Here is a 27,986-nt window from a genome sequence, read left to right as displayed (position 1 = left end):
ATAATAATCTTGCTCCAGTTGTTATATATAAAAAACAGAGTTCCGTGTTTTTCCCCAGCTGTTAATCAATTGGTCCCAAAAGAAAAATTCCTCATTTTAATTGCATAGTGATCTTTAAAATGATCTGTATTTAATATATATAATTCCATCCAAAATTTTCTAGCTTTTTTACACCAAGCCTAATAAAATGTCCCTTCTTATATTTACGTTTCCAGCATAAATGTATTTATGCATTGTATAAAATTTTTCCAGTACTATTTATCATCAATACATCATTTTATGAAAATTCACTTTAAGACTATAATGTAATGTGAATTTAAGTCCTTTCAGCCATATATTTTCCCACTGGTTGTCCAGCCTTTTTGGTTTGCCTGGGCCACATTGAAAGTATAGGAATTGTTTTGGACAATATAAAATATGTAATCTAATAACAGACTTCCTTTATTTTTTTATATTTTTTGTTTTCTTGTGGTGCTGTATTACTACCTGTCCAGAGCGAATGCAGGGCACAAGATGAACATACTTGGTTTAGTCCATTTTATCATACATTCTTTCATTTGTTCTTTTTCTGTTTCAAAGTTCAATAGAAGTTTATACATTTTATTAATAACATGTTCATTGTTTGTACACATTTCTGTTTCAAATTCAGTCTTACTATATTCAAAACCAAAAGTTCTTTTATCTGCTTTAAATCTTTCTAATTATTGTACATAAGAAAACAGTTGACATATATATTCTTCTACCATGTTTCCCTGAAATTAAGGCCTACCCCAAAAATAAGCTGTAGCTTGAATTTTGGGGGTGAGCCTAATATAAGCCCTACTCCAAAAATAAGCCCTAGTTTTGCGGTGAGGCACACACCTAAAAATCAAGTTGGGGTGGGGGTGTGGAGTTGCCCCACATGACCCGCAGCCACTTACCTTGCAGCCAGGCCTCTCTTCGCTGGCCCACTTCTTCTGAGACGTCTTCTGTAGCCAGGCCTGCATTTCTCAGTCACAGGCCTTTCCGGAAGGCCACTGCAGTCGAGAACCGAGCTATGGATTGATTCCATAGCTTGGTTCTTGGCTGCAGTGGCCTTCCAGAAAGTCCTGACTGCAAAATGCAGGCTGGAATGCAGCTGCAGAATGAAGCTGCTCCTTCGGTCAGAAGAAGTGGATTGACTGGGCAGGGCTGTCGGTGCCGGAGATGAGTATAAAAGACACCGCCCAAAAATAAGACCTGGTGCCTCTTTTGGTGGCAAAATAATAATAAGACCCGGTCTTATTTTCAGGAAAACACAGGTATCTCTATCTGTTCTTTTGATTTTATTTTACATTATCCTTGTCAAAATTCTAGTATAGTCAGCAGTAAATAACTTCTGGGTAATGAAATTGTATTCCTTTATGTGGACTCAAAAATTGAATTAACCTTTTATATTCACCTCAGTGGTTTCACATTGATTAATGCTATCACTTGCCACCAGGCATTTATGTTTACCAAACAATTCATTTCTTTATTTTTTAGAATTAGGTGGGACTTTGAATACAGAGGCAAACACAGTACACAAATTCAGCAGCTGAAGAAATGAACCAACATTAATTGAAAGCACAAAAAACATTTAAATAATTTCAGGGAAACCCAAAGGTGCTTTTCAAAAGGCAACTGGACTTTCTTTGAAACATTTTGCTTCTCATCCAAGAAGCTTCTTCAGTTGGGGAAATTTACTGTGAATTGGAGTCACAATTATGACATTTCTTAGAAAGTGCTTTCCTAAGAGAACATTCTTCTCCCCAATTATTCTCATGTACCTTGTTATATCTGTGCTAATAATATATGCTTATTTATTGTATTTTCATTTAATTGCTTTGAACTACAAGTTGGTAGATATTCTGTTAGGAAATTCATTCTCTCCTTCCCCAAACCATCACACATATAAAACAAATGTTCCTGGAGTCGTGAGAGAATTTCTGATCTTGGCATGAGATGGCAAGGTATAAAAATATTTGTAAGCTAAACTGAGACAATGGACCAAACTTGCTCATCACAACAACAAATAACATATATTAGGAATGAACTGGGTTTGATCTATCTCCTGATGAATCCTAATTACATATGCAGACTCATAAATAATCTTTTTAGGTTCCGAGCTAGAGAATAATTATTTCGGGAAATGGCACTTGATTTATAACATAGCTGGCCACTACAATTTGGATCAAACTTGTTTTCCAGAATAACAGGGAAGAATTTCTGCAGTGTCTCATGAACTATCTTTGACCTTAATTTCTTTACATAATTTTTTAAATTCATGATTTTGCTCTAAGAGGTTTGGTAGATTTTTTTTAATGTCTTTTATATGAAGGTATTTTAAATCACAGCTATCCTTCCAGATTTCCATAAAGTTTAATGCCAAAACTAGGTAAAGTAATGGCTTTGCCTTTGTTAGTATGTTTAATAATCAGCAACTTTGTTACTTAGCCACCCATTAATATGAAAAAAACTGGTTGCCCTATTTGGTACCACAAAATGATTATGTATTTTCCATTCAGCTAAAGCAGGGGTACCCAACCAAGAGTGCTAGCACTCCCTGGGAGTGCAAGACAATATTCCAGGGGATGTGAAAACTTGGGTTTTCAAAATTATAATGTATATCCATAATTCATTGCTGTAAGGGGTACAAAAATATATCATAAGTGTTCTAGGGGTGCGAAGTATAGAAAAGGTTGGGAGCTGCTGAAGTAAAGGGACACTTTCTTATGCTGCAGACCTATATAAAAACATAGCATATATTGCTCATGTATATATGTTATTTTCAGGATATTCTGTCATATTTACATGGAGTGATTCTTCAGAGCACTCTTTAGGCGTACAAAAATTGGAATTGATCAATACTTGAGAGCTCTGGAGAGACCCTGCTGAGCTATTCAAGGGATAAGCTCTTCCTGAAGATGTTCACAGAGGAAATACAAATGTCTGCTGGAGAAAAATCTTTGAACAACTATGCAGGCATTAGGACTGTTTGCAACACAATAACAGTCATTTGAATGGTGTTACTTGAACTATGGCATAAGCCATAGTTAATTGTGCATATACACACATAAACACTCACTGAACATTTATAAAGTTTGTTAAAACACTGGAATATCTACAATATTTGGTAAAGTGAAAAAAAAAGTAAAAGCAAACTTATTAAACTAAAGGAAACAAATTAAGAATTTATTTTTAAAAAGTCTGTTCTTGCCTTTTAAAAGACAAGTTATAACCTTCAATCAGAGAGTATGGTCAACAAACCAAGATGGTGGCCACCATAGTGCAATTGAAGCTCCACCCATTTTTTTTAAACATGCACTGTAGCTGTCCTCTTGATATATTTAGCACATTCCGTGGACACCCACACCCTCAACTTGGTAAAGCATATGTTTCAAAAAATTCATAACTAAAAAAGGAGTCTCACTCCTAACTTGGGAGATCAACTAATACAGGAGAATCTCCTCAGATAACCTCAAACAGCAGGCAGTGTGACGGGGGGAAGGGGGGGCACCCTAATTGATAGACAATATTTGTAAGACAAATACATGTGGTGTTAGCATTTATTCACATACTCTATGTGAAGTAAAAAGATTTTGGCAGCTATGAGAGAGAAAACACCCTATATTTGTTTGTCTCACATCTAATATTACTATGCTAACAAAATTAAGAGGGATGATAAATATAAATTATTTCCAGATTTTATTGTTATTCATTTCCAGACTTAGAGGCCATCTAAGGTCTTGAAGACTGGGTGGGTTGCAAATAAAAAGGACATCCAGAGGTACAATAAAAAAAGAATCTGGCTGACCAGAAAAATAGTCCACTGGTTTGTTCAACAGACATAACAATGAAAAAGACCCCACACTCCCACAACCTGCCTAACACAAGGCCTGGGAGATTAACCAGGTTTTTAACCATTTCCTAAATATCGCAAGGATGTGGGTTATCAAATGTAAACTTTCTATGTATTTCTGGGCAGATCTGCAGAAACTAATGGTTGTTTAAAAAAAGCCATGGAGAGATGCTTAGAGGTCTCAATTGCTGGGAGGGTGATTTTACCAATATTGACTTGAAGAAGATACACATTGATAAAAAATAGAGACAAAAAAAATGACATGCTTTGTCATTTTTGCTCATCAAGAGATAATATCTCTTCCTGACCATCTGTCAAATGTCAAACAGATAACTTTAAGTGAATAATGGGATTAAGGAAAAGAAGTTACACAGAGCTATTTCAGGACTCTGAAAAGGCAAGCTCATTCTTCTTGTCATGCACTTGTTCTGATGGTCCTTCGTATTCAATTAGTTAATTGTGTGAGGGCTGTGCTGTGGTAATCTGCTGTTTAAATCTTTTGAAATTATTTTGGCATCTTTGAGCCTGTAATAAACTTGTATTTAGTAAAAGAGAGAAAGGCATTACAAATAGCCCTTGCTTAACAACCACATTTGGGACAGGCAACTCCATTGCTAAGCAATGTGGTCATCAAGCAACACATGACATGACTCTGACTTGCCATATTACTGCCAGCTTTTCCATTGATTCCTTATTGGGAAGCTGGCTGTGAAGAACGCAAATGGTAATCGTGTGCTCACAGGACATTGAGAATCGTAAATCTCCGCCGGTTGCAAAGCACACAAATCTCGATAATGTGACTGGTGGGGGGGACTACAATGACCATAAGTGTGATGACCAGTCGTAAAATTAGTTTTTCAATGCCATTATAAATTTTAACAAGGCAGTTGTTAAGTGATATTATCTGTATTTATCTTGGGTAATGAACTAAAGATTTTCTTTCTAAAAATTGCATCCAAGATCCCCTGTCCTAGAGAAGTTTGATGATGGAGTACATTTGTTGTATGCTTTATAAGTTAACAGCTTGATTTAAAGAATCACAACATAATACATACTTGGATAAAGAGCAATAATTTCCAAGGAGGGAGGAGAAGCTTTGAAGTAGCCTGGGTCCAAGCTTTATAGGGTTTTAAAGGTCATCTGCATTTTATTTCATCCAAACAGCAACATGGTACTTCTAAGATTATTAAAATATCTTGAGTTCTTCAAGAGATCATTCTTTAGCAACCGGCTTTCTAGAAAAGGAATAAATTATATCTTTCTGGAACTGTTGCTTCCCAGTAAACATCTCTGAATCTAATTTCAATATTATCCCCTCCATTATTGACTCAAAATAAGTGGGTATTCAGGGAGGCACATGACAGATAAATAGATTGGGTTCTCTTCCACATATTGACAACACCTTGCTCTAGTCTCCTGATCTTTCTTGTAGAAACTTAAGTACCATTTGAGTACCATTTGAGAGAAAAATGAAAATGACAACATCTTAATGTCTATTTAAAAGCAAACTCCAGCCTGAAAGATAGAAATGGAACAACTCAAAGGAATACTTTTTATTTTGAAATCTTGGTCAATGACATTGAAAGCAGTTGAGAAAATCAGAGTTACCACCTCCTCTGTAGATACCCAGACAATCCACCAGGTCAGCCAAGGATACTTCAGTCCTGAAACCCACAAAGCCATTTTGAAATAGATCAAGATAATCTGCCTTTTTCAGTCCTGCCCACAGCTCACAAGACTAACCCTCTTGTCGCTTTACTTAGCCATGGATATTTAGATGTTAGGCATTAGTTTATCATTTCCTGGCTCTGAAATATCCAATGTAACTGCTGTAAAAGAGAAGTAACTATTGCCTCCTTAAGTGTGCCCTCTCTTGCTTTCTGTTAGGGAGGTTTTTATATTATTATCCAATACATCTGTAATAATTCCCTAGTAAGCTACAAATCAGGTTAGAATCCTACAGGACAAGTAATCAAAAGTACTGTTCTGTCCTTACCTCACCATATTTGAATCCAATGCAACTATAAAAGAGTTGTGAGGTAGCCCTTGAATTAATTATTCATTGGTGGCATCCAGACAGACTCATCATAAAGTCTGTGAGGATTTTTAATACAATTCTGCAAAATGTTAGTGAGGGTACCAGTCAATCAGATCACAATCTGCACCAACTCACAGACCATAAGGCTGTGGAAGCAAAATACTGAGAAAAAAAGCTTGGTGCTGCACATTCTAATGTGAGATCCCCCAAAGTGATCCATTTTGGGACTAAAAGAGTTAATGAGACTTATCCAAGGGGTCAATTATTATTGCCATTGTTATTGGTGGCACTACTGGTTAAACTAGTATTTATTAAAGTATTTTCATATAAATGGGGGTTGATGAACAATCTGAAACTTAATGAAGGGGTTGATAAACTGAAAAAAAATGGGAATCCCTGTTCTAATAGCATATACCTTTAAAAATCTTTTTGTAAGCCTTGCTGTTCCATCTCCTGAAGCTCATGGGGCCATCTTTAACACAGGTCAGAGAGGGTGCTTAGAAACAATAGTGTAGCAAATCCTTAAAAAATCCTCCACTTTCATTTATCAACCAGGGGAACTTTACCATAGCTATCCTGCCTGCTCTTCTACCTGGTAATTCACTGGTAAATATTTAAATGCTTTTGTCTAAACCTCCACAACAGCAAGATTTGTATTTCTAATACATTGAGAAGACAGATGACATAAATGCTAGTTTTAACATGCTGTTTAAATAGTGAATCCTTTGAAATCTGCAGTTATTATTAGAGATACAATATTGTTTGGAGTAGCTTTTGCTTTTTTTCAGAGCAAGGGCAAGCAATGGTTTGGCTGACAGGCTATTTGTATTCATTTCTAATTGCTATTTCTGTGGCTGCCCAATCATGTAAGATTTTATGTGTCAAAAAGAATTAATGCCAGCAATATGGATAGTTAAAGCAGTGCAAGATCGGAAGATGTGGAGAGATCTGGCCCATAGAATCGCCAGGAGCCAGACACAGTTGAATGGATAGCATCATCATCATGTTTATCTCCCAATATGGCCATCAGTAAAGATGGCCATATTGGGAGATAAAACCTCAAGAGTACACGAGAAACCATACAGTGGGCTCACTTGTGTCAAGGGCATGTTTTCCCGGAAGACAAATTCAGCAGCCATGGCAGCTTGTATTATGTGCACAATATATGACCCCCTTTTGTTGGGGCCAGATATTTTAGATTGTAAAACATAATTTAAATCCAAAAGTGAAACTCTATTAATGCAATGTGTTGAAGAATATGTGAAGCTAAAGGCATTCACTGCAGTCCAATAAAGATATAATATTTAATAGTTGCAATTAGCCATTTGCAAGACAACATAATCCAAGGTCTAACCATAGCGACCTTCGACTTCCATAGTCAAAGCTCTAGATCAAGTCTGTCCAAATAACAGTCCATGGCCTGATTGCGGCCTGCCAAAAAGCCTTGTGTGGCATGCTAGTCCTCTTTAAAAAATAAATCCACTGTTGCCAATCATCGGCACTACCAAGAAGTATCTACTGTCTTGAAAAACTGTCAATTCCTCCAGGCCTCATCACAACACCGCCAGCTTCATTACTGCTATAGCACTACTACCTTCTAAACAGCTGATCCGTATTCCATTCTTTGTGACCCACAGTTATTTTTAATTTGTCATCGTATCCCTTTTTTCTTTACATATTGTACAGGCCTGTTTTAGATGGACAAGAAAAACTGGACAAGGTAGAGCAAGTTAAGTGAAAAATGAGAGCTTTTTGCAGAAGACAAATTCATTAGGAAAGCTTAAGGAAATGACATTCAGAGAAGAACTTAGCTTCTGCATCAATCTGCTTCAGCTTCTTTTGAATTATGAAAGAGTGTGTACATTCCTTGTGAAATTGAATTTGGTAAATCGGTAAGATATCAGCCAATAAAAGGGGGAGGGGAAAAGTCTTCCTGGACTAGGGGACATTCACACCTGATTGAGGGACTATGATCCCTTGTTGTGGCCTCTTACATTGCACGCATTGAGTCCCATTCCCCAAACTTGTTAAATACGAAGATTCCGCTTCTTTATGCTGATGATGCGGTCCTTCTATCACAATCAAGGCTCAGTCTAAAAAGATTACTTTCTGCATTTGGATCCTACTGTGCTGAGAACCATTTGTCTATTAATTATGACAAATCCAAAGTATTGGTGTTCTCTAGAGCACGGAAATCATACAACTGGGCTATCAATGGTAATATTGTTAGGCAGGTTTTCCATTTTAAGTATTTAGGTATTCAATTTCAGAATACTGGCGCTTGGACTAAACATTGAACCCAGGTGCTGAATTTGGCCTCCTGTAGCCATCAGCAGATTATAAGATTCTTTTTTACCCAAGGAGGCCAGTTTACTCCTTCTGCTCTGCATATATATAAAGCCAAAACCCTGGCCCAAACTCTTTATGGAATTCCCATATGGATACGAGGCTTCAAGGATTGTATTGAAAGAACCCAGGCTGTTTTTCTTAGGAAACTTCTGGGTCTTCCTCCCTGTGTTGGATTTGCTTCGATGTATCTGGAACTGGGCATTTGTTCAGTCGAATGCATGGCATGGATTAACACTTTTAAATGGTGGTTTTGGGTGCTCTTTTCAGCAGTCCCTGGTAGCTACCTCTCCCTGGTGTTTGCTGATTCTCATACTTCTCGTTGGGAGAGGGAGCTGACAAAGAAACTCCACTTGCTAGGTTTTACGGGGGATGCTCTGGGAGATTATGGTCTCAAGGACGTCCAGTTTAGGGTAGTCCAACGGCTTGTGGACATAGATTTGCAATACTTAAGAGCCAGAGCCAACAAACCTGCTCCCCTTTGATCTTCAGCCATTCTAATAATTATGGATTGAGGATGGCTTCATATTTCTATACTCTAACCATCCCCATGTATAGAAAAGTCTTTTCCCTAGCCCGTTTCAATGTCTTGCCGTCAGCACTACTCGATGAGCGATTCAAGAGGCTCCTGTTTAGTGAGCAACTATGCCCCTGTGATAAGGCTGAAGTTGAAACTGTGGAGCGTGTCTTATCATACTGCCCTATGTATAACACAGCCAGAATTAAATTATTGTCTCTCCTTGGAATTGATCCCTCTGGTTCTAATGTTAGTAATTTGGTCTTATATTGTCTAGGGCAGTGGTTCTCAACCTTTCTAATGCCGCGACCCCATAATACAGTTCCCCATGTTGTGTTGACCCCTAACCACTTATACATCACCGGGTGCCAGGGGCACGGCCAAAGAAAAGGGGGAAAAATGGTGGACAGCCTTGAAATGGTCGTTCGACCCCAAATGGGGTCCCGACCCACAGGTTGAGAACCACTGGTCTAGGGGATGGCTCCTCCTACTGTATATTACTTCTCAGGTTTCTAAATTTCTGTAACTATTAGAGGAGAACGTTGTAATTCCTTTTAGCCAAGGCTTCTGGTGTTAATTGTTTGTGATTATATTTTTCTTGTGTTTTCTTTTGTTGCACTTGCATTTTGGTCTGTGACCGCAAAATAAAAATTATTATTATTATGATCCCTTGTTGGATATTAAAATCAATATTTTTTCCACAGGTCCCATGTGGACATGACTGTAGTTATTCCTAGGTAAAAGGCTGCAGACATTCTGTATCAATAGTGGCGATTGTTGTTGATACCCTTGAAATTCAACCTGACATTTTCCCCTTGATGACTCTGAGTATATGTAATGAGGATCATATTAACAATAACAAAGCAGAACTGTACCTCTATTAATGACCCAGATTTTGCTCTAGCTGCTTAAACTCCAAACACCCTCTGGAAGAGCCAGACTTGGGAGATAAGCCATTCCAAAGAAGGGAAACAGCCACCAAAAATTGTCACCTGTCACCTCCTTGTCTTCTTCCATTGTATATCCAGATAAGACAGAGATAAGGATAAGGACTAGAGAGGTCCTTATCTAGTCCTTTGGATCAAACAAAGTTTTAAGAGTGACCTGGGCAGAAGCCTCAGATACTATAGGCTATTAATTCCTATGATATGATTTCTGAAGTATGCTTTCATTCTTCCTGTGATGAGGCAGACATATATGAGGATGGAGCTTCTTCACATGAATGAATAGGGGCTTGTCCATCTTTATACCATCTTTATCATTTCATCAGTTCTCAAGAGAAGTTTGGAATGAGCAGGAAAAAATTTACTATCTTCTGCTCTTAATAACTAATAGGACATGCAAGAGATTTAGAAATCAAAAGTATCGCAATCTCATCTTCCTGATCTACTTTCATTAATCTTATTGGACTGAAGGCCAGAAATAGCTCTATAACCTACTGTGACTGATTTTATTTGCATCTCTTCAACTGGATTTCCATTTTCAAAATTGTATTAAAACCACATGGAGCTAGATAATTTTTTCTCATTTTCTGACTTGACTGCATAGTGAATGCAAAGATAAATGCTAGACAAACCAATTTCCAACCCCCCCCCCAAAACAAACCCTAGACATTTCCAACAAATTCTGAATGCCTGCTTCCAACAACATTTCCTCCTGAATAGTGCAGCCAGCTATGAGAAATAAGAGCCTCCCCCACAGCACTTTGAAGTGATAGCTAGCACGTTTGTAGGGAAGCCGAGGGGGGAGAATCATAGCCCTTACTAAGAGTTTCTGAATAGATGTCCCCAGGCCAGCGGAATGTCAGCATCCCACCAGACCACTTGAAAGGGCTCCGGGAGCCATTCCTGGTTTAGCATTCATTCAGCTTCCCCAACTAAACAGTCCAGGAATGAACAGATAGCGTGTGCAAATCCCTGCTTTAGACAGCCCATTGAAACAATGGAGGAAAAAAAAAATAAAGCCCAAAAGCCTTTTGGATGAAGTCATTGGTTTTCAATGAACAGGCAGCAAAGGTTTTCCGGTTTTGTTCCTCCAATCTTTGCAGCATTGCAAACAGTCCACGCATGAAGAAGCTGAATGTTAAGGCTAGCCAGTTTTTTTTTAGCTACTCTGACTCCAAGCATGGATGAAATTTAATCCAGGTTATTAAAGGCACAGGAAGATAAATTCTTTTCTGCATTCCCTCCTTTTTTAAAGAAACCCAAAGTAAGTATGGTAATCCTCATTAATATCCTGGAATTCTTGGGGATTGCCTTTATTCACTATGGGATGGAGAGACTTAATTACAAATGTGGAATATTCATAACCCAATTCCAGAGGAAACACATTCATCTCAGAAAGGATAGGATCTATTCTTTGCATATCTGAGTTAATCCCACTTTGAGCTGGATTATGGAAGGCATCTCCTGTTAATAATAAGTGCAAAGTCCTTGAGCGGGCATCAGCTGTTGAAGCATTTTCTACTTTGGGTTGCTTGCTCCCAAAGGAGTTCATTTAGTAAACGTTTGATCACTTGACTGCTTATGAATTGGGCTGTGGGCTTCATATGCCACTGAAATCAAGGACGGCTTTGTGAAAGTGATGCCTTATAGAAGGCCACCGTTTCAGTTGGAGCCAGTCCCTATTTCCCCAGTTGTTCTACCTGTGTTTGTAGCCCAAAGAGAAAGTTAAGGGTGAACTGCACATAGCAAATAGGTGTGTGCAAAATGAGGCTACATCCTGCTCTTTTGATGCAAACAGGCTCCTTGACCTGCTTGGTTTCCTTAGTTTCCAAGAGAGACTTTTGATATTTTTTTAAAAAAGAAAATTGGAATCTGCAAAACAAAGTAGTAACTCCACACTGTGTTGATGTACAAGAATGCTTCTGGAACCCAGAACGTGGCTCATAAGCATCTGTGAAGGGGTCAACAAAGTCAAGAAGGCAGCAGAAACCCCACAATTGAAATCTTGCCTCTTTTTTTACATGTGTTGCGCATACAACATACATTTAAACAGGGTCAGAGCTTTGACTGCATGGCCATGGCCATCATCTTCATTGTTTGACCGTTCCTCCCTGCAAAAGCCTCTTCCCACTTGTGTGGCTGAGGAGCTCCTAAGGACTAGTTTGCTTTCTGATAAATGGGGTTGTGATTCACTAGGCTTACATCCCAATCATTTTGTGAATGGGTAAGCCACTCACAGCAGCCATTTTCGGATCGCAGCCACCAGATCCTTTCAGAATTCTCAAAGGTGCCCAAGCCCAAAACAACAGTATGTGCTTGCTCAATAAATTTAGTTAATCAGGACATGTTTAAAGAATGAAATGAATACTTTCAGGAACAACACACTTATTAATAAGTGTTAAATATTTGGCATGGATTAGGATTCCTTTGTGTCAAGAAAATTCTGGCGAACGCTACACCAGTCTGTGAGATAAGTATACATTCCTCTAATCAGACATTTACTCGTTCTGCTTCCCTTCATTTGACAGCATGATGAAATGGAAAATAGAGTTTCTGTGTTTAATCTGAAATCTAAAGGACTGGAACATTTCCTTAGAGCCAAAAGTGGAGTTGGCAAGAAAGCAAAGCAAAGGTTAAATGGCTGAGATGGCAAGCATTAAATTTCTAGAAAATTAATTCAGCTTTAAGCAAGACAAATTCATTCTAGGGATTTCTTTTTATTTGCGTAGAGCTTCAGGTTTGAGGCAAAGAAAGGGATAATTCAGTTTTGAACCCACAGGGAAGTTTGCGTTCTAAAGACATTACGAAGACTAGCTGACCACATTAGAAATTACAGTCCTACATTGATACTCGACTGCTTTTAAACTCGTCAAATTTGGTACTCATTTTGACGTGAAAATTTTGTCCCAGTACATGTCATTTGTTTGGTATTTGTCGTGCAAGGTAGAACTTGTCAGTGTGGGCTGCCTCATGACTTGCTAGCCTTTTCGGCTGAAACAAAGGGTCATATATCAAATCATGTGGTTTGTTTGGCACTCGTCATTTTTAGTTCTCGTCATGCCCCCCGGAACCAATTAACAATGAGTACCAAGGTACCACTGTATTTATTTGAGAATTTCTGAGCAGCTTCTTGAAAGAAAGTAATAGGAAAAACTAGTGCTTTCTTGGATCAGTGTAATCTGCTTTATTTATTTTATCTGTTTATCTAAAATATTTATATAGCCGCCTATATCTTCTAACCTCCATCACTTAATACCATCTATTAATTTTTCAAAAAATAATCTGTGAAGTAACTATCCTAATGATATTAAGAAGCAATAAATTGAAAAAATAAGAAAATAAATTTGCGGACTGATAATTGGGTTTTGTATCTCATGCTTCGTCAGTAATTAAATTTTTCTCAATTTCTTGTTTGACACGTTTCCATATCTTTTTGTACCCCTTCTTTTTCTGTTTCTCCCTTGCAAATTTAAGCAATCTGCCAGTCACTTGTTTTGGTTGTTCTGCGCATGTACAAATTCTCATTTTGAGAGGTAAATGCATTTCTGAGTACCATTTCAGTTGAACTAATTAACTTTAATTCTGGGACAAATTTAATCCAGAGGCTAAAACATATAAGGAACGGTTGCGAGAATTGGGTATGTCTAGTTTAACGAAGAGAAGGACAAGGGGGGACATGATAGCAGTATTCCAATATCTCAGGGGCTGCCATAAAGAAGAGGGAATTAAGCTATTTTCCAAAGCACCTGAAGGCAGGACAAGAAGCAACGGGTGGAAACTAATCAAGGAGAGAAGCAACCTAGAACTAAGGAGAAACTTCCTGACAGTGAGAACAATTAATCAGTGGAACAGCTTGCCTCCAGAAGCAGTAAATGCTCCAACACTGGAAGTTTTTAAGAAGAGACTGGACAGCCATTTGTCCGAAATGGTGTAGGGTTTCCTGCCCGAGCAGGGGGTTGGACTAGATGACCTCCAAGGTCCCTTCCAACTTTACTACTATTACTATTACTAATATTCAAAACCTGACTCCTTTTATAGCGTACACTCTTATAGCACTTTTAGTATTGTGGATTGGTTTTAATTTCTTCATTATGGGTTTGTTTAACATTATTTTATAAATGTTTTTGATGAGATGATTCCTGTAAGATTTGTGTTTCATTGAAACTTCAACTTTTTATAGCTTTTGCTCTCTGAGCAATATAAGTAAAGAAGCTACTAGCCAGGTTGTTATTCCAGAAGGTTAGAAAAGTTGAAATACTGGGCCAAAATTGTTTTAATTAACTTGCTTTCTGGGAACACTAAACCTTTGTGAATGTATTATTATCTCATATGCTTCGACTAATTTCTCATTGACTTTGGGTATCTAAGGAAAAATGGTCAAGGACTGTTTTATCTCTTATCTGCCCATGCAAGTAAATAAGTCACATTTTGAATCATATTTACAACTGCATCTGACTTTAGTAGTGGCTGTAATTTCCCACATCCTTGGATCTCATTTGTGGTTGCAAATTCTTCAATATATGAGGTATAGGACAAAGAATTGAGCTGTTCAGGAGCTACAAATTGTTTATGATAGGAGCTGAATGGAGGCCATAACAACTGGCAATTTGACAGCAATACATGTAGCATTTTGTAGAAATGTCAGAAAAAAAAAATCTCCAAATCCAACTCATCAGAAGGAAGTCTGGGACAGAATTCCTTCTAGCCTCTCTTGTCTCCACTTTGGGAGAGATCAGCAAATAGATGTTGTTTATTTGCACAATCGTGATTTTCATGGAAACTATTGGAGTTTCCTTGACAACCATAGTAGACTCTATTAAATATATAATAATGGAGGTGAGATCAATCACGGAAAGTTTGGTCTTTTTCATTCTCACAGTCCTTCACTCATTCTAGATGGCTTCATATCTCTTTGTATATGGAGAAGGGGACTGTCCTCTTTGTCTGTACAAAGAAAAGCTGAGACTGATCTGGCATTATGGACAAGGCTTCACAAAAGGGAAGAAGAGAAACCAGGAAACCATAGGTTCTAGTCCCACCTTAGACATGAGGGCCAACTGGGTGACTTTAACCCAATCCATCTCACAAGATTGTTGTGAGGAAAATGGAATGAGGAGAATTAGATATGTTCACTGCCTTGAATTATTTTTAAAAGTAATAGAAGGTGAGATATAAAATAAATAAATCAGATGTTTCTGACCTCGCAAAGAAGTTCCACAGTCATTTTTCCCAACCTTGATACTGCATAGGCTTTTAAATCTCTCACCTGGAGCAAAGGTCTAAGCTTACGCAAGCTCTCAGACAAGTTAATGAACGCTCACAAGATCATTTAAAGATATTTGATGATTCTGCATGTGATTTTCTTTTTTTTTAATGCCCAGTCCATTGCGGGATATTTTCTAGGAATGGGAATAACTACTGATACCTATGAGGGTGGTGGAGCTCTGCTTGCGTAAAATATTTCATTTTGTGAAAGGAAAAATATTGTCATAATTTAGACCGTAAAATTGTTCTAAAGCACAAAAATGGTCAAAGTTAAGTAGATCAGATTTCATCATAAACAAAACTAGACCTAAACCTAAACAATGAAAACAATTTGCATTTGAAGAGTGAATAATCTATGGGCTTTTGTTTTTTCATATTTATGGGATGGTAGAAGAAGTGAACAAAGGATGACTACTTTGTATAATTATACATAGCTCTGTATCTAAAATGCTCTGTACCTAATCAGATGGAATTATTGCAAAGTTTATATATATATATATATATATATATATATATATATATATATATATATATATATATATATATATATATATTGCAAAGTATATACCACAAACGTGAAGCCAAACAACAGCAACGCAGCTCACCATCTCAACTCCCCCTGCAACTCAGACTAACCTGAGCACAACAAAGCCCCCACTCAAACAGAACATTCCCCCATCCAATCAGAGCACAGCCAACCCCCCATCCAATCGGAGCACAGCCAAGCCCCTAACCAATCAGAACACACTTCCACCCAATCAGAACACAACCAGGCTCCCACCCAATCAGTTCATACCCCCACTGGCAGTTAAAGGGAAGAAACAGCTACGATCACACACTACTCCTAGAAGCGCGAAGCCGAATGCACCAGCCTGAAGATGACGCCAAGACACTTCCAATTTTACGCGGGAGAAAACCTGAATAACCAAAGACCTACGTGTGTGTGTGTGTGTGTGTGTGTGTTTTCTGAGGTTTTCATATGTAGGTCTTTGGTTATTCAGGTTTTCTCTCACGTCAAATTGGAAGTGTCTTGGTGACATTTCGACAAAGTCCCATTCGTCATCTTCAGGTTGGTGTTTTCAGCTTCTTGCTTCTAGGAGCAATGTGTGATCGTAGCTGTTTCTTCCTTTAGGAAGAATCACACATTGCTCCTAGAAGCAAGAAGCCGAAAACACCAGCCTGAAGATGACAAATGAGACTTCGTCGAAATGTCACCAAGACACTTCCAATTTGACATGGGAGAAAACCCGAATAACCAAAGACCTATATATATATATATCATATCATATCATATCATATCATATCATATCATATCAGTTGTTTCCAACCCGCAGCCTGTGGACTGCATGAAGCCAAGGACAGCTAGTAATGTGTCCCCAATATTATTATGTGATTTATATACATTAATGATAATATATACTTTATATGTGGCCCAAGACAATTCCTCTTCACTCAGTGAGGCCCAGGCAAGCCAAAAGGATGGGCACCCGTGATCTATGTATATGCGAGTAACTCTTTTGAGATGTATCACTCTTTAAGTGCAATTTGAGGACAGCTCAGTTCAATGGCTTTGAAGTTGTCCAGTCTTTCTGAAATAGTAGAATATGCAGGGCTTTTTTTCTCATAGAACGCCCAGAATGGAGTTCCAGCACTTTTTTTGGATGGAACCTTGTAGGGTAGGCAAGGCAGGTTGTATGACATGTGTGAGTTCCGGCACCTTTTTTTTTTTTTTTTTTTAAGAAAAAAAGCACTGAGAATATGTATAACCCTAAATTGGCTTTAAGGCCCAATCAGGTTGACAGAATAGATTGAGATATTTCTTACAATGATTATTTTACTCTATCTCCTTTCAACCCCCCCACCAAAAAAAGCCTGCCCCAACACCAGAGGTCTCCATAACAAAATGGCAGCAAAATAAGACAACTTTTAATATAAGTATGGGGATGTCATCATCACCCACACATTTTCCCTCTGTGCCAATAACTTCATAAATAATTTTTCTTTCCTTTCTTTCAGGTGAAATCTGTAATAAATCTTTTGTTTGCTGCATATACAGGAGATGTGTCTGCACTTAGAAGGTAAAGTCAATATTAGAAGGCAATGTTTGCTTAAGACGGTTACACTTAAATAAAATGTGTGTCTGCTGTATGTGTGTCTGCTGTAATTCTGTGTCTCAGCCATTTTCGATTCATACATGCATGTGCACTTGTCAAAATAAACCCAGGATCAAAGGGGCCTTTTTTCCCCAGAATTAAAGCAATCCCTCTTCCTCCTCCCCTCTCCCCAATACAAAATTCCGATTCACTGAAGTGGAGAATCCTCTCTTCCCATAGAGACAGTTAACCCAATCAATTGGTCAAAGCAATAGGACAAATTTTATTTTATCCCATTTCCCTTGCAGAAGAGAATTACAATTTCTTAACATGCCCATCCATCATCCCTACTCCCCCAAAACTTTCCTCCTCTGTGAAACGAGGAAGACTCCCCAAGTCAAGCTTAACTGCTGTTAACAGCAGACACATACACACACACACTGCTGATTTTCTTGGCAGCAGTACAGAAGTTATTTGCCTTTTGGAGGCACTTTCATTTCCTTCCCAATCTACTACCCTGTTCAAATTGCCTGGGGCTCTCCCATTCAAGCACTGTCTGGATTTGATCTGCCTTGCTGTGGAGGAATCCTGTCAGCCTTGCAAGATAGTCTAGATAGAAAACACAACCAGATGAATTAATTTTACTTTATTGTAAGGCTACATTAACAGAATCCTGCAAGTCTCAAAATGCATCTCTCTGTCTCCGACCCCTATCCCATCTTTACAGCCCAAGAAACTAGGGTGTGTGTGTGTGTGTGTGTGTGTGTGTGTGTGTGTGTGTGTCTCATCTGAGATGTTTTCCATGCCCACATTCCTTTGGCAGGCTAAGCTGCCTCTTGTCTGACCATACTCTTACTGTGGCTCTTCCCTGTAGCTCCTAAGCTCATTTCCACCTATTATTACAAATCTGCCAAGGTATTACCACCCACCGTCCATAGACTGCTTGTCCAGTGGGGAAATCAGTTCAAAGCCCAGCTTGGAAGGTTATATATCAAGTGCGCTGGAAGCTGGAGGTGTGAAGTGGGACATTTGAAGAGGAGAAGAGTCAGATCAAAGAAAAATCTAAGGAAATATGCAGCCGTAAAAATGATGGTGGTAGCTCTGCCTTTATTTTAGCGCTGCCTTAGTTGGTCAGGCTGCTTCTGTCTTACCCCGGTGGTTGAAAGAAATAAAAGTTAATTGATTGGTTGCTCTGGAATGCTTGGAAACTTATTGGGGACTCAGTCTGCCCAAAGGCCTCAGATTTTGCTGAGTTTCATCCAAATAGAGTAAATGCCTTTAAGTTGTCTTTCTATGTGCGGCTGTCTGATGGCTGGATAAGCCATTATTAGTTAAAAGAGGATTTGATAGCAAAAGCAGACTGCAAAAAGAATTTGTGCGTAGATGATAGACGCATTGGGACGGGGAAAGAAAGCATAAAATAGCATAAGGGAGAAAAACACTGAGGAGCTAAAATTAATTCAGTGCTTGATGCAGTTCTTCAATTCCCCTCTACTTCAGCATAACATAAGACTGAAGAAGGCTTCCAGTTTTAATCTGGATTGAACAATAGTCCAAATATTGTGTCCGAGGACCATGCTACAATGCAGTTCCCCACATGGCCACACTTGGAATACTGCATCCAGTTTTGGTCACCACGATGTAAAAAAGATTTTGAGACTCTAGAAAGAGTACAGAGAAGAGCAACAAAGATGATTAGGGGACTGGAGGCTAAAACATATAAGGAACGGTTGCTGGAATTGGGTATGTCTAGTTTAACGAAGAGAAGGACAAGGGGGGACATGATAGCAGTATTCCAATATCTCAGGGGCTGCCATAAAGAAGAGGGAATCAAGCTATTTTCCAAAGCACCTGAAGGCAGGGCAAGAAGCAACGGGTGGAAACTAATCAAGGAGAGAAGCAACCTAGAACTAAGGAGAAACTTCCTGACAGTGAGAACAATTAATCAGTGGAACAGACTGCCTCCAGAAGCAGTAAATGCTCCAACACTGGAAGTTTTTAAGAAGAGACTGGACAGCCATTTGTCCGAAATGGTGTAGGGTTTCCTGCCTGAGCAGGGGATTGGACTAGATGACCTCCAAGGTCCCTTCCAACTTTACTACTATTACTATTACATGGGACCAGTGGAAACAGAGATTCCCTTGGCACCCTGTGGGCTCCATGGCTCCCCCCCCCGACATTTTGGCTTGACTGCTGCCCCTCCCAGTGTGGGAATTCTTTTCCTAAAGGGCAAGTGCTTCATCCCATGGCAGCCAGCTTTAAACAATCCTGATGGACCAAATGTTTAGGAGCAGCTGATAATTTAACTCTGTCATTTGTGATCAGGTTTCTTCTCCTTCCATTTTTCAGGTTTGCCTTGTCGGGTATGGATATGGAACAGAGAGACTATGATTCTCGAACAGCGTTGCACGTAGCAGCTGCAGAAGGTTGGGACCGTGAATAATATCTAAACTAGCTGTTATATTTGGGTATGGGGAATATAATGAGTCTATGCACTTATGTCTTTTTTGTATTTTAGGTCATGTAGAGGTAGTTAAATTTTTGCTGGAAGCGTGCAAAGTGAATCCTTTCCCCAAAGACAGGTGAGCATCTGCATGAAAAGTATAGTAGAGAATTAATTAATTTTGTTAAAAGTGACGCATGCTAGCACTGGCTTCAGAGGCAGTAGGCTGCAAGGAAGTCATACCTTAAAAATCTGATACTTTACACAAAGTGTAATGAAACCTCTGCCTCTTTAAGTTAGTCATCAATTGCATCTTTGGGTACAGTATTGGGGTTGAGATGTGGAAATGGAATAAGCCGTGGACTTATTTACAGAGCAAAATGTAGAATCCTTTGGGTGGGAGATGTCAAGGGATCAAGGCAACAGGATAATAACATATGTGCGTATGTTGGCCTTTGAGTTAGTGTTGACTCCTGTCGGCTGCCTAGACAAGTCCCTACAGCAATGTTTCCCAATCTTGACAATTTTAAGGCATGTGGACTTCAACTCCCAGAATTGCTGGCTGTGGAATTCTGGGAGTTGAAGTCCACATGCCTTAAAATTGTCAAGATTGGGAAACACTGCCCTACAGTTTTGTTGGCAAGATCTCAGAAGTGGCTTGCCATTGCCCTCTTCCTAGGGCTGAGTGAGAATGACTGGCCCAAAGTCACCCAGATAATATAGGGGTAGATCTTAAATAAACACGCTCCAGATTATTATTATTTTGTCAGCATACATGCCTCTCCTTGCAAGTTAACACAGTTATCCCATTTTTATTGAGTACAGGAGGCAAGTCTCAACCGCCTGAGTTCACTAGATTTAAGTTCATCTAAGTGAAACGCTGAGTTGGAATGCCCCACAGTTAACATTCCTGAGATGTGTATGTGTACTTACGCCATTCTTGGTTTACAAAAATTAATCATTAGCTTTAATTTGAATTTCTCCTTTAGTTTTATGGCTTTTCAACATCGCTGCAGACAGACCAGTCTCGTCTAGCATCAATTCATTTAGCAAGTAAAGTTAAAATAAATGAACTTAAAGACCTTAGGATTGGGTCAGTTATATTAAGACTTCTGTTGGTGATAGAACACCACTGTGGATGGAACAAAAAATAATCAGTAGTGTGAATTGTGAAGTGGGATGTTCAGGCCTGGTGCAATTCACATCTTTTTTCTCTCTTTCTCTATTTAGCCATGAACATGAGCTATTTCTTAAATGTCTGCTTCCAAATTATATACCATAATTTTCCTAGAAAAGCAAGGTATTTTAAGAAGCTTCCATTTTAAGTTCAATTGCCATTTGCTATTTAAGAATAGTCTTCCCTGTCTCTATTCTGAACAAAAAATACAAAATATGGAAGTTTCCGTAGTGATCATGAGACACACAGTCTATTTTTGATAAGGCTAGCATGCTTAATAAATCCAGAACATTAAGAAGATGGTAAGGAAGGAAAATACATCTCTCTGAGTTCAAGAGTTTAGTCTAGATTGCTATATATATATATATATATTGCAAAGAATGCCATTTCAGATGTATTCCTGAAGTCCACAAATCCAGTAATTATGGGCAATTGTAGTCTTCATCCTGAGTGAAGCCAACCAGTCTAGGATTCTGGCTAGAATGGAAATCATTAAGCTACCCCATATAATATCTGGAGCCAGTTTGGCATAGTGATTAAGGCACTAGGCTAGAAACTGGGAGACCATGAGTTCTAGTCCTACCTTAAGCACAAAGCCAGTTAGGTGACCTTGGGCCAGTTCTTCCCTCTCAGTCCTAGGAAGCAGGCAGTGACAAACCACTTCTGAAAATCCTTGCTAAGAAAACTGCAGGGACTTGTCCAGGCAGTTGCCAGGAGTTGACGATGATTCAAAGCCACAAAATCAATTAATAATAATAATAATAACCCCAGATTTAACAATTGTTAGTAAGAAAGACAAGAAAGTTTAGACAGTGGATGTTGCAGTATCAAAAGACAGCAGTAGAGAAGAGAAAGAACTGGAGAAAAATCCCAAAATATAAAGACCTGAAAATAGTAGAATGACTATGGCAAAAGAAAGCAAAGATAGTACTAACAGGCACCTTGGGTGCAATTCCACATCATCTGAAGCACCACTTGAACACCATTGGCACTGACAAAATCCCCATCAGTTCATTGCAAAGTCAGCTTTACTTGGAACATCCCACATCCTTGCAATGATACCCTTATACCAGGTTTGGAGGAAGGATGTAATAGGTGGATAAAAATGCCAAATCCAGTCTCAACCCCTGGCTGACTATGCAGCCAACCATAGTAATATCTGGCCTTGTCAAATGACAAGCCACATTGTTGGTTTGCTTCATTATCCAGGATAGGAAGACAATGATCAAGGTATAGAAAGGCAGTATGGGGTTGGGTAGTGAACCTATTAGAAATGTTGCCCTCAAAATCAAAATCGGATAGTTTTCTTGGCTGCTGTGGGGCCTTTTCAGTCACAGTCAATGATATCACTGAAACCCTGATAGATATGTGGGGTAAAGAAATGATTTGTTTAATTGCTCCTGCTTGCTAAATCAAATGGCTTCTTTGGTTTTCCAAGAGATCAGGACTATAAAACAGCAAGACCAAATAATAGACAGGAGAATAAAATTCAGAGGAATTCAGTCAAGCATCAGACAAAACTCATGTTTTGTCTTTAGGACAGAAAAAACAGTTGTTCTTTGCTACCACCATTGTATCCATATAATCATCTCATCATAAAAAGTCAATTGCATCAAGGACCTAGTAAAGCTTAGGAAGACATTGCAGTTGCCTTCAAAGTTGCATTTGCTAGAGCCTCAGATAAAATTGCTCCCGTTAGCTTCAACCTGGACTATTTGGTAATAGCGGGCCCTATAGTACGCCTGTAGTGTTTCCTTGTCCTTCCATCATATTAAAATAAGACTTGACATGCATTCATTCAAACTGAAGATGAAGACAGGATACTTGGTACACCAAACAAATTATGGTTTATCCTGATTAAGCTATCCAAGACTGGTTTGGCCAAGTAAGTACAGAATGCTTCATTGAAGGAAGGAGCTGAGGTTTTAAGAGGTCTGTGGTAAAGAAGCCCATCAAAGAAGCATAACTTCCAGTCAGTCTCCAATATGCAGGGAGACAGGCTCAGCTGAAACTCCGTTTTTGGGAAGCCAGGTGGGAACCCACTTTCCAGGAAGGGTTTTTTTTTCTACAGGCAGCATTCATTTTAGAAGCTAAACAGAGATATGTGTATTCATTAGAAGGGGAGGATGGAAATCTTTGTGTAAATTCATCATCATGTTAACTTAGAGCAGGCATATCAAACTCACGACATCATATCGCGTGACGTATCGGGACTTTTTCCCCCATTGCCGGGGTGGGGGCGGTTTCAGTGTGACGCATCTGGCCTGTGGGCCGGCAGTTTGACATGCCTGACTTAGAGGTTGTTGGAGATTGAGATACCTTTAATGTACCTACCACCTCTTGTTAAAATTGTTTTCCAGATGGAACAATACACCTATGGATGAAGCTTTGCACTTTGGACATCACGATGTATTCAAAATTCTTCAAGAATATCAAGTTCAGTACACCCCTCCTGACAACTCTAGTAACGGAAAAGAAAATCAAACTGTACAGAAAAACCTAGATGGTTTACTATAACACTCTTCTGACTGAGATTTAAAGTTAACGATCTATTTAATTGTGGAAAATGATTATGAGGAGTGTGTTTCTGTTGGATAGTGATGTATATTTTCGAGTACTGCTTTGTTCCAATGTTACAGCAGCTTTGTTTGTTGCACACAAAAAACAATAATTTCTTTTTCAGAAAAAAAAAAACCCAACTACATGCAAGTGATAGAAATTAGTGTTGGCTATACGCACAGGGGTTTTTTTGAGGGGGGTGGGGAGGGAAGGGATAACTCCATGAAGCTTTACTCCACGGTCATACTCATGAAGCTTTTTTGTCCTGCTTGCTGTGTATACATGGATACTTCCTAAGAAAACTGTCAGCAAGTATAGTCGTCATCTTGCTACATTTCGAGATTTGTTGCTGTTGTGGATTCAATCTGACATCTTGGAACATAAAGCACTCAGATGTTTTCCCACAATACCTGCTTACATCATGTAATTTCTTACTGACGGATGCTACCTGGGCTTAGCTCTTGTTCCAAGTGTTTTATCAGGGAATCTTATTTGACCAAACAATGTAGGAGAATGTAAGTAGAGAATACTGCACCTGTAGACTCTTGTCTTACTCCCACCCACCCCCTCATTCAACTGGCTGAAAGTTTTCCCCATGGTGAACTATGATCTGTGGCAAAACATTGTGATCACATTTGCTTTTGGTCATAAACTGTATGTATACTGCGGAACTAGCTGTTGTTCAGTGAAAATGTTAAAACTCATTTATGCTGATGATTTTTCAACTGGGAATTCATCTTTTAAGTAGAAGGTCAATCACGAGGTCAATTTATTTATTTTTTTGCCCCTTTTGCCCTGCCATTTCATTCACAGTGCCACCCTTCTTCACATTTGTCCTTTCAGTTAAAGTTGGCCACATTGACCATTATTTGCTTTAAAACCAAATAAAAATGTTGAAAATAACCAACACATAAAAAATGGCCGTATTACCTAATAGCTTATTTTTCCCTTAGCCATTACAAAAAAAAAAAAAAAAAAACCAAAATTACTTAGTACCTACCAATCTCTTGCAACTATAGTATAGCTTTTTTCTTATGAGTTGTATTTCATAATCTTTGTAGCTCCTGGAGTTAGTTTATTTATACGTCGATTTACATTATCTCCAGTTCAGTTCTGCTGTTGCCTTTCATGGTTTCATCCCCCCCCCAAAAAAATGCAACAGTGAATTTTAAACATTTTATTTATTATCTCTAAAAGTGAGCTTTATTTATACCTTAGTACTACAGTCATCTTACTCTATCTCATTTGTATGTGTGTGTGTGTTTGTGTTGCAGTGGACTGGCATCATTTTTAGCTTCAGGGCAGGATTATCAGTAGCTTTACTGACCTGATGAGCTATTGTGACTGATTTGGCTTGACGTTTGGCTTTATTATAGGGAATAAACCATGATGAATGTATTCTTTGCCTGTCACCATTTTCCCATGACTTAAACTTGAGTGTAACCATTCTGAAGGTAAGATTTATTTTCAGAATTACAAATCCAAATGCATTGCATTTTAAAATAATAAACTGGCAAATAAAATAAAGTTAAATAAATAAAGGTAGTAAACTTGGATTTTTTTTTCACATCTAGTCTGCATTCTGTGGAAGCGTATACTGTGCTGTAAGGTTGTCCTTTGTGGTGCCATTGCCCTAAAATGTCCTTTTTGTCCTTAATATATAAGGGGGCAATCTTTGGTTTTCTAAAGAAGCGTTTGGTAAATATGGAAGGGAGCAATGTTGCCGTTAAGCAGGGCCAGCATAAAAATAGTCCATAGAAAACTGCAATAAATGCACTTTATTAATTACTTGACAATAGGTACGAGCATTACAGGCAACATGACACAAAATACACCCTGCTCTGAAGCACTGCCAATTACTTAGCACTCTGATAATATTTGTGGGTAGAACCTTCTTTCCCTCAATAAGAAAGACCACGTTACACGTGGTTTAACACTATAGAAACACCAACCATGTTTACTTGGATTTCCTTTGCCAATTTCTGGAAAAATAAGAAGATGGGAAGCAGTTGCTAGGGTGCTTAGGCTTGGAAAAATAAATTAAGCCTACCATCTGATGAGTTCAATACGTCGCGCTAAAATTATTTGAAGAGGTCAAAAGGATTCAGGGACAAAGCAAAGGACTTTGCTTCAGGATTCAGGTTACCTCTAAGAAACAGGTAATCACTCTAATTTGACTGGGTCTTAAAATCATAATTATTTTCATGCATGAGGGACCCCTTATTCTCTTATCCCTATTCTCTGCAAATGTAGAACTTTCTGTGCAATTTCAGAGATTTCAAGTTTTACTTTTCCCTTTAATATTTATTGAGAGCTAGAAGCTTGATCCCAGTCTTTCTCCTGAGATCATTGATTACAGTGAGCCAGTACCATCTTATGATCTTCCAAGAGAACTGCATTGTTTTTGTAAACTGGAATTAATTGCAGTATTTGAGTTACTTTTAAAAAGAATGTTAACTTAGCATAGCAATAGCCCTTAGACCAGGGGTCGGCAACCCACCGCTCTGGAGCTGCGTGCGGTTCTTTCATCCCTCTACTGCGGCTCCCAGTCCTCCGCCATTTGCAGTCCCACAAAAAAAAAAAGTGGGATTAAAAAAGTTCAATCAATCAATTCCAACTTCTCACGGAAAAAAAAAAGATCTTGCAAAGTTGGAACTGATTGATTAAACTTTTTTAGCCCCACTTTTTTTTGTGGGACTGCCCACAAACTTTTCTTTTTGGGACTGCATGCGACGGTGGAAGAGATGATGGAAAGAAGGTACCATGTAGGTCTGATCAGGGGTGCGGGGGGGGGGCGGGTTCTGTCAAGCATCTTATACGGAGCTGGGGAAACGGGCTGAGTGGGGGGAGGTGCCAATGCCACTGTCATGAGGCTTTGCAGAGGCCCCCGAGTGGCCATAATCCCCGTTGAAGAAAGCTGCTTTCTGCTGTGCCTCTGCTTTCTTCAACTGCATGAGAAGTGATAAATGAAGGATTATTGGACTTACAAAATATTTTTTAAATTTTGAAAGATTTTTGTTTTGAAACATGAACAGCAAGCTAGGGTTTTTTTGGTTTTTTTTTTTTTTAAGCAGTTAATCACTATCTTTAAAAATTCAGGGAAGATTTATAAATGTGGCTTATTTTATCAGAGCTAAATGATATATTGGGGAGAAAGAGAGAGAGAAAATATATGTGGTTGTCCTTACTGGGGCTTTTAGTAATGTTTAATGAAATATTTTGATTTTTTTTAAATGAAGAGATGAGGTATGGGGATAATTATGCTGTATTTAAAGATGGTAGATAAGCTACTAAAATTGTTTTTACCTGTTGGGATGAAGGAGAAAGGTTTTTTTCCCCCTCTTTCTCCTGTCTTTTTTTTCCCTGCAATTTTTTTCTTTTCTATTTTTCTATTTGTAGTTTTTATAGTTTGCACCGGCTATTACTCTTTTCATTTATAATCCTTAATAAAAATATTTGAAAAACAGAAAACATTGTAATGAGAGAGAGACAGAGACGGAGGCAAAGAAATAGAGAATAACCTGCTAAGAGCCGGGTACGTCCGCCTTGAGAGCAATCCTGCTGCAGTGCCTTGAGTGGAGAGGACAAGCTTCGCTGCTGGGCCATGCCTGGGCTATGCCCTGCCGCTGCCTCCCAAACTCCACCTTCACTGCTGGGGAAAGCCACGATGGCAGGGTGCTCAGCGCCGGGGAGGTAGGAGGGAAAAGCGGTGGGGCGCTCTGTGGGGGGGAGGTAGGGAAAGCGGCAGAGGGCACTCTGTGCGGGAGGAGAGAAAAGCGGCAGCAGGGCGCTCCGTACGGGGGAAGTAGGGAAAAGCACAACGGCAGGGCACTCCGCAGCAGCAGCAGCGGTGGAGTGCTGAGGGGGGGGGAACAGCAGGGTTTTGTGGCTCCCGGTGTTTTTTTTCTGTGGGAAATGGGTCCAAATGGCTCTTTTGAGTGTTTAAAGTTGCCGACCCCTGCGTTAGACTTATATACCGCTTCACAGTGATTTACAGCCTTCTCTAAGCTGTTTACAGAGTCAACATATTGCCCCCACAATCTGGGTCCTCATTTTATGACCTTGGGAGTCAACCTTGAGCACGTGACGATCGAACCGCTGGCAATCAGCAGAATTAGCCTGCAATACTGCATTCTAACTACTGTGCCACCACGGCTCTTCTAAGCCATTTTTTTTTCTAAGCAAAAAACCCTTAGATTTTATTGCTTGAGAGGAATGGGGGCAGAAGACGATTGAAATCATTACCAGTCTCACAAGGAAACTGTTATAGAAATTCATTTTTACCTTTTATTCATCTGAAGGGCAGCAGAGGTTATTGGAACTTACTGACCAACTAGTGTTAGGGGAAGGACCCAGCAACCCGAGAGTAGAATGGTATGGCAGCAATAACTATCAAGCATCTACCCCAAGATAAAAAGATAATTGTTCAGACCCAGAGGCTCTGAAGAGGAGTTAGAGACTTCTACCTTTTCACACACGGGTCCAACTGAACCTAAACAACCTTATATATAAAGCTGTAAATATTGAACACGACACCATGAAAACAGCTACATACAGGATTGCTAGCTAAATATTTTTAGTAGCAAGCAAGCATTTCTGAAGTTTCAAGCTGCTCTTGCAGTAAACCAGTAAATCAAACACAACATTACGAGATATAAAGCCTATGCCAGCTGGCCTTGCCAGGGTTCACGGCGTACATTCTGTACACATCTGTAAGAGAAAACATATATAAGTTAACAGGTTAA

The 27,986-nt window shown here is 39.0% G+C and overlaps 2 protein-coding genes across 4 annotated transcripts in view; one reads left to right on the top strand and one right to left on the bottom strand.

The window, feature by feature from the left end:
- GLS (glutaminase) overlaps positions 1-24,778 on the top strand; it is an 83,333-nt gene extending 58,555 nt beyond the window's left edge. For both annotated transcript variants that reach the window (XM_039321957.1, XM_039321961.1), the window contains 4 exons: positions 16,986-17,047; positions 19,412-19,488; positions 19,581-19,644; positions 23,043-24,778. In XM_039321957.1, coding sequence (XP_039177891.1) covers positions 16,986-17,047; positions 19,412-19,488; positions 19,581-19,644; positions 23,043-23,199 — 360 coding nt within the window. In that variant the 3' untranslated portion in view covers positions 23,200-24,778. The remainder of the gene's footprint in view (positions 1-16,985; positions 17,048-19,411; positions 19,489-19,580; positions 19,645-23,042) is intronic.
- A 214-nt stretch (positions 24,779-24,992) lies between these two features.
- The window catches only part of STAT1 (signal transducer and activator of transcription 1), a 44,934-nt gene continuing 41,940 nt past the window's right edge, over positions 24,993-27,986 (bottom strand). For both annotated transcript variants that reach the window (XM_039321956.1, XM_039321955.1), the window contains exon 24: positions 24,993-27,951. In XM_039321956.1, the coding sequence (XP_039177890.1) occupies positions 27,928-27,951 (24 nt within the window). In that variant the 3' untranslated portion in view covers positions 24,993-27,927. The remainder of the gene's footprint in view (positions 27,952-27,986) is intronic.

The sequence above is a fragment of the Crotalus tigris genome, unplaced genomic scaffold, assembly GCF_016545835.1.
Source record: "Crotalus tigris isolate CLP2741 ecotype Arizona unplaced genomic scaffold, ASM1654583v1 scf7180000023830.6690815, whole genome shotgun sequence".
Taxonomy (NCBI): Eukaryota; Metazoa; Chordata; class Lepidosauria; order Squamata; family Viperidae; genus Crotalus; species Crotalus tigris.
This window is presented reverse-complemented; position numbering and strand designations above follow the sequence as displayed.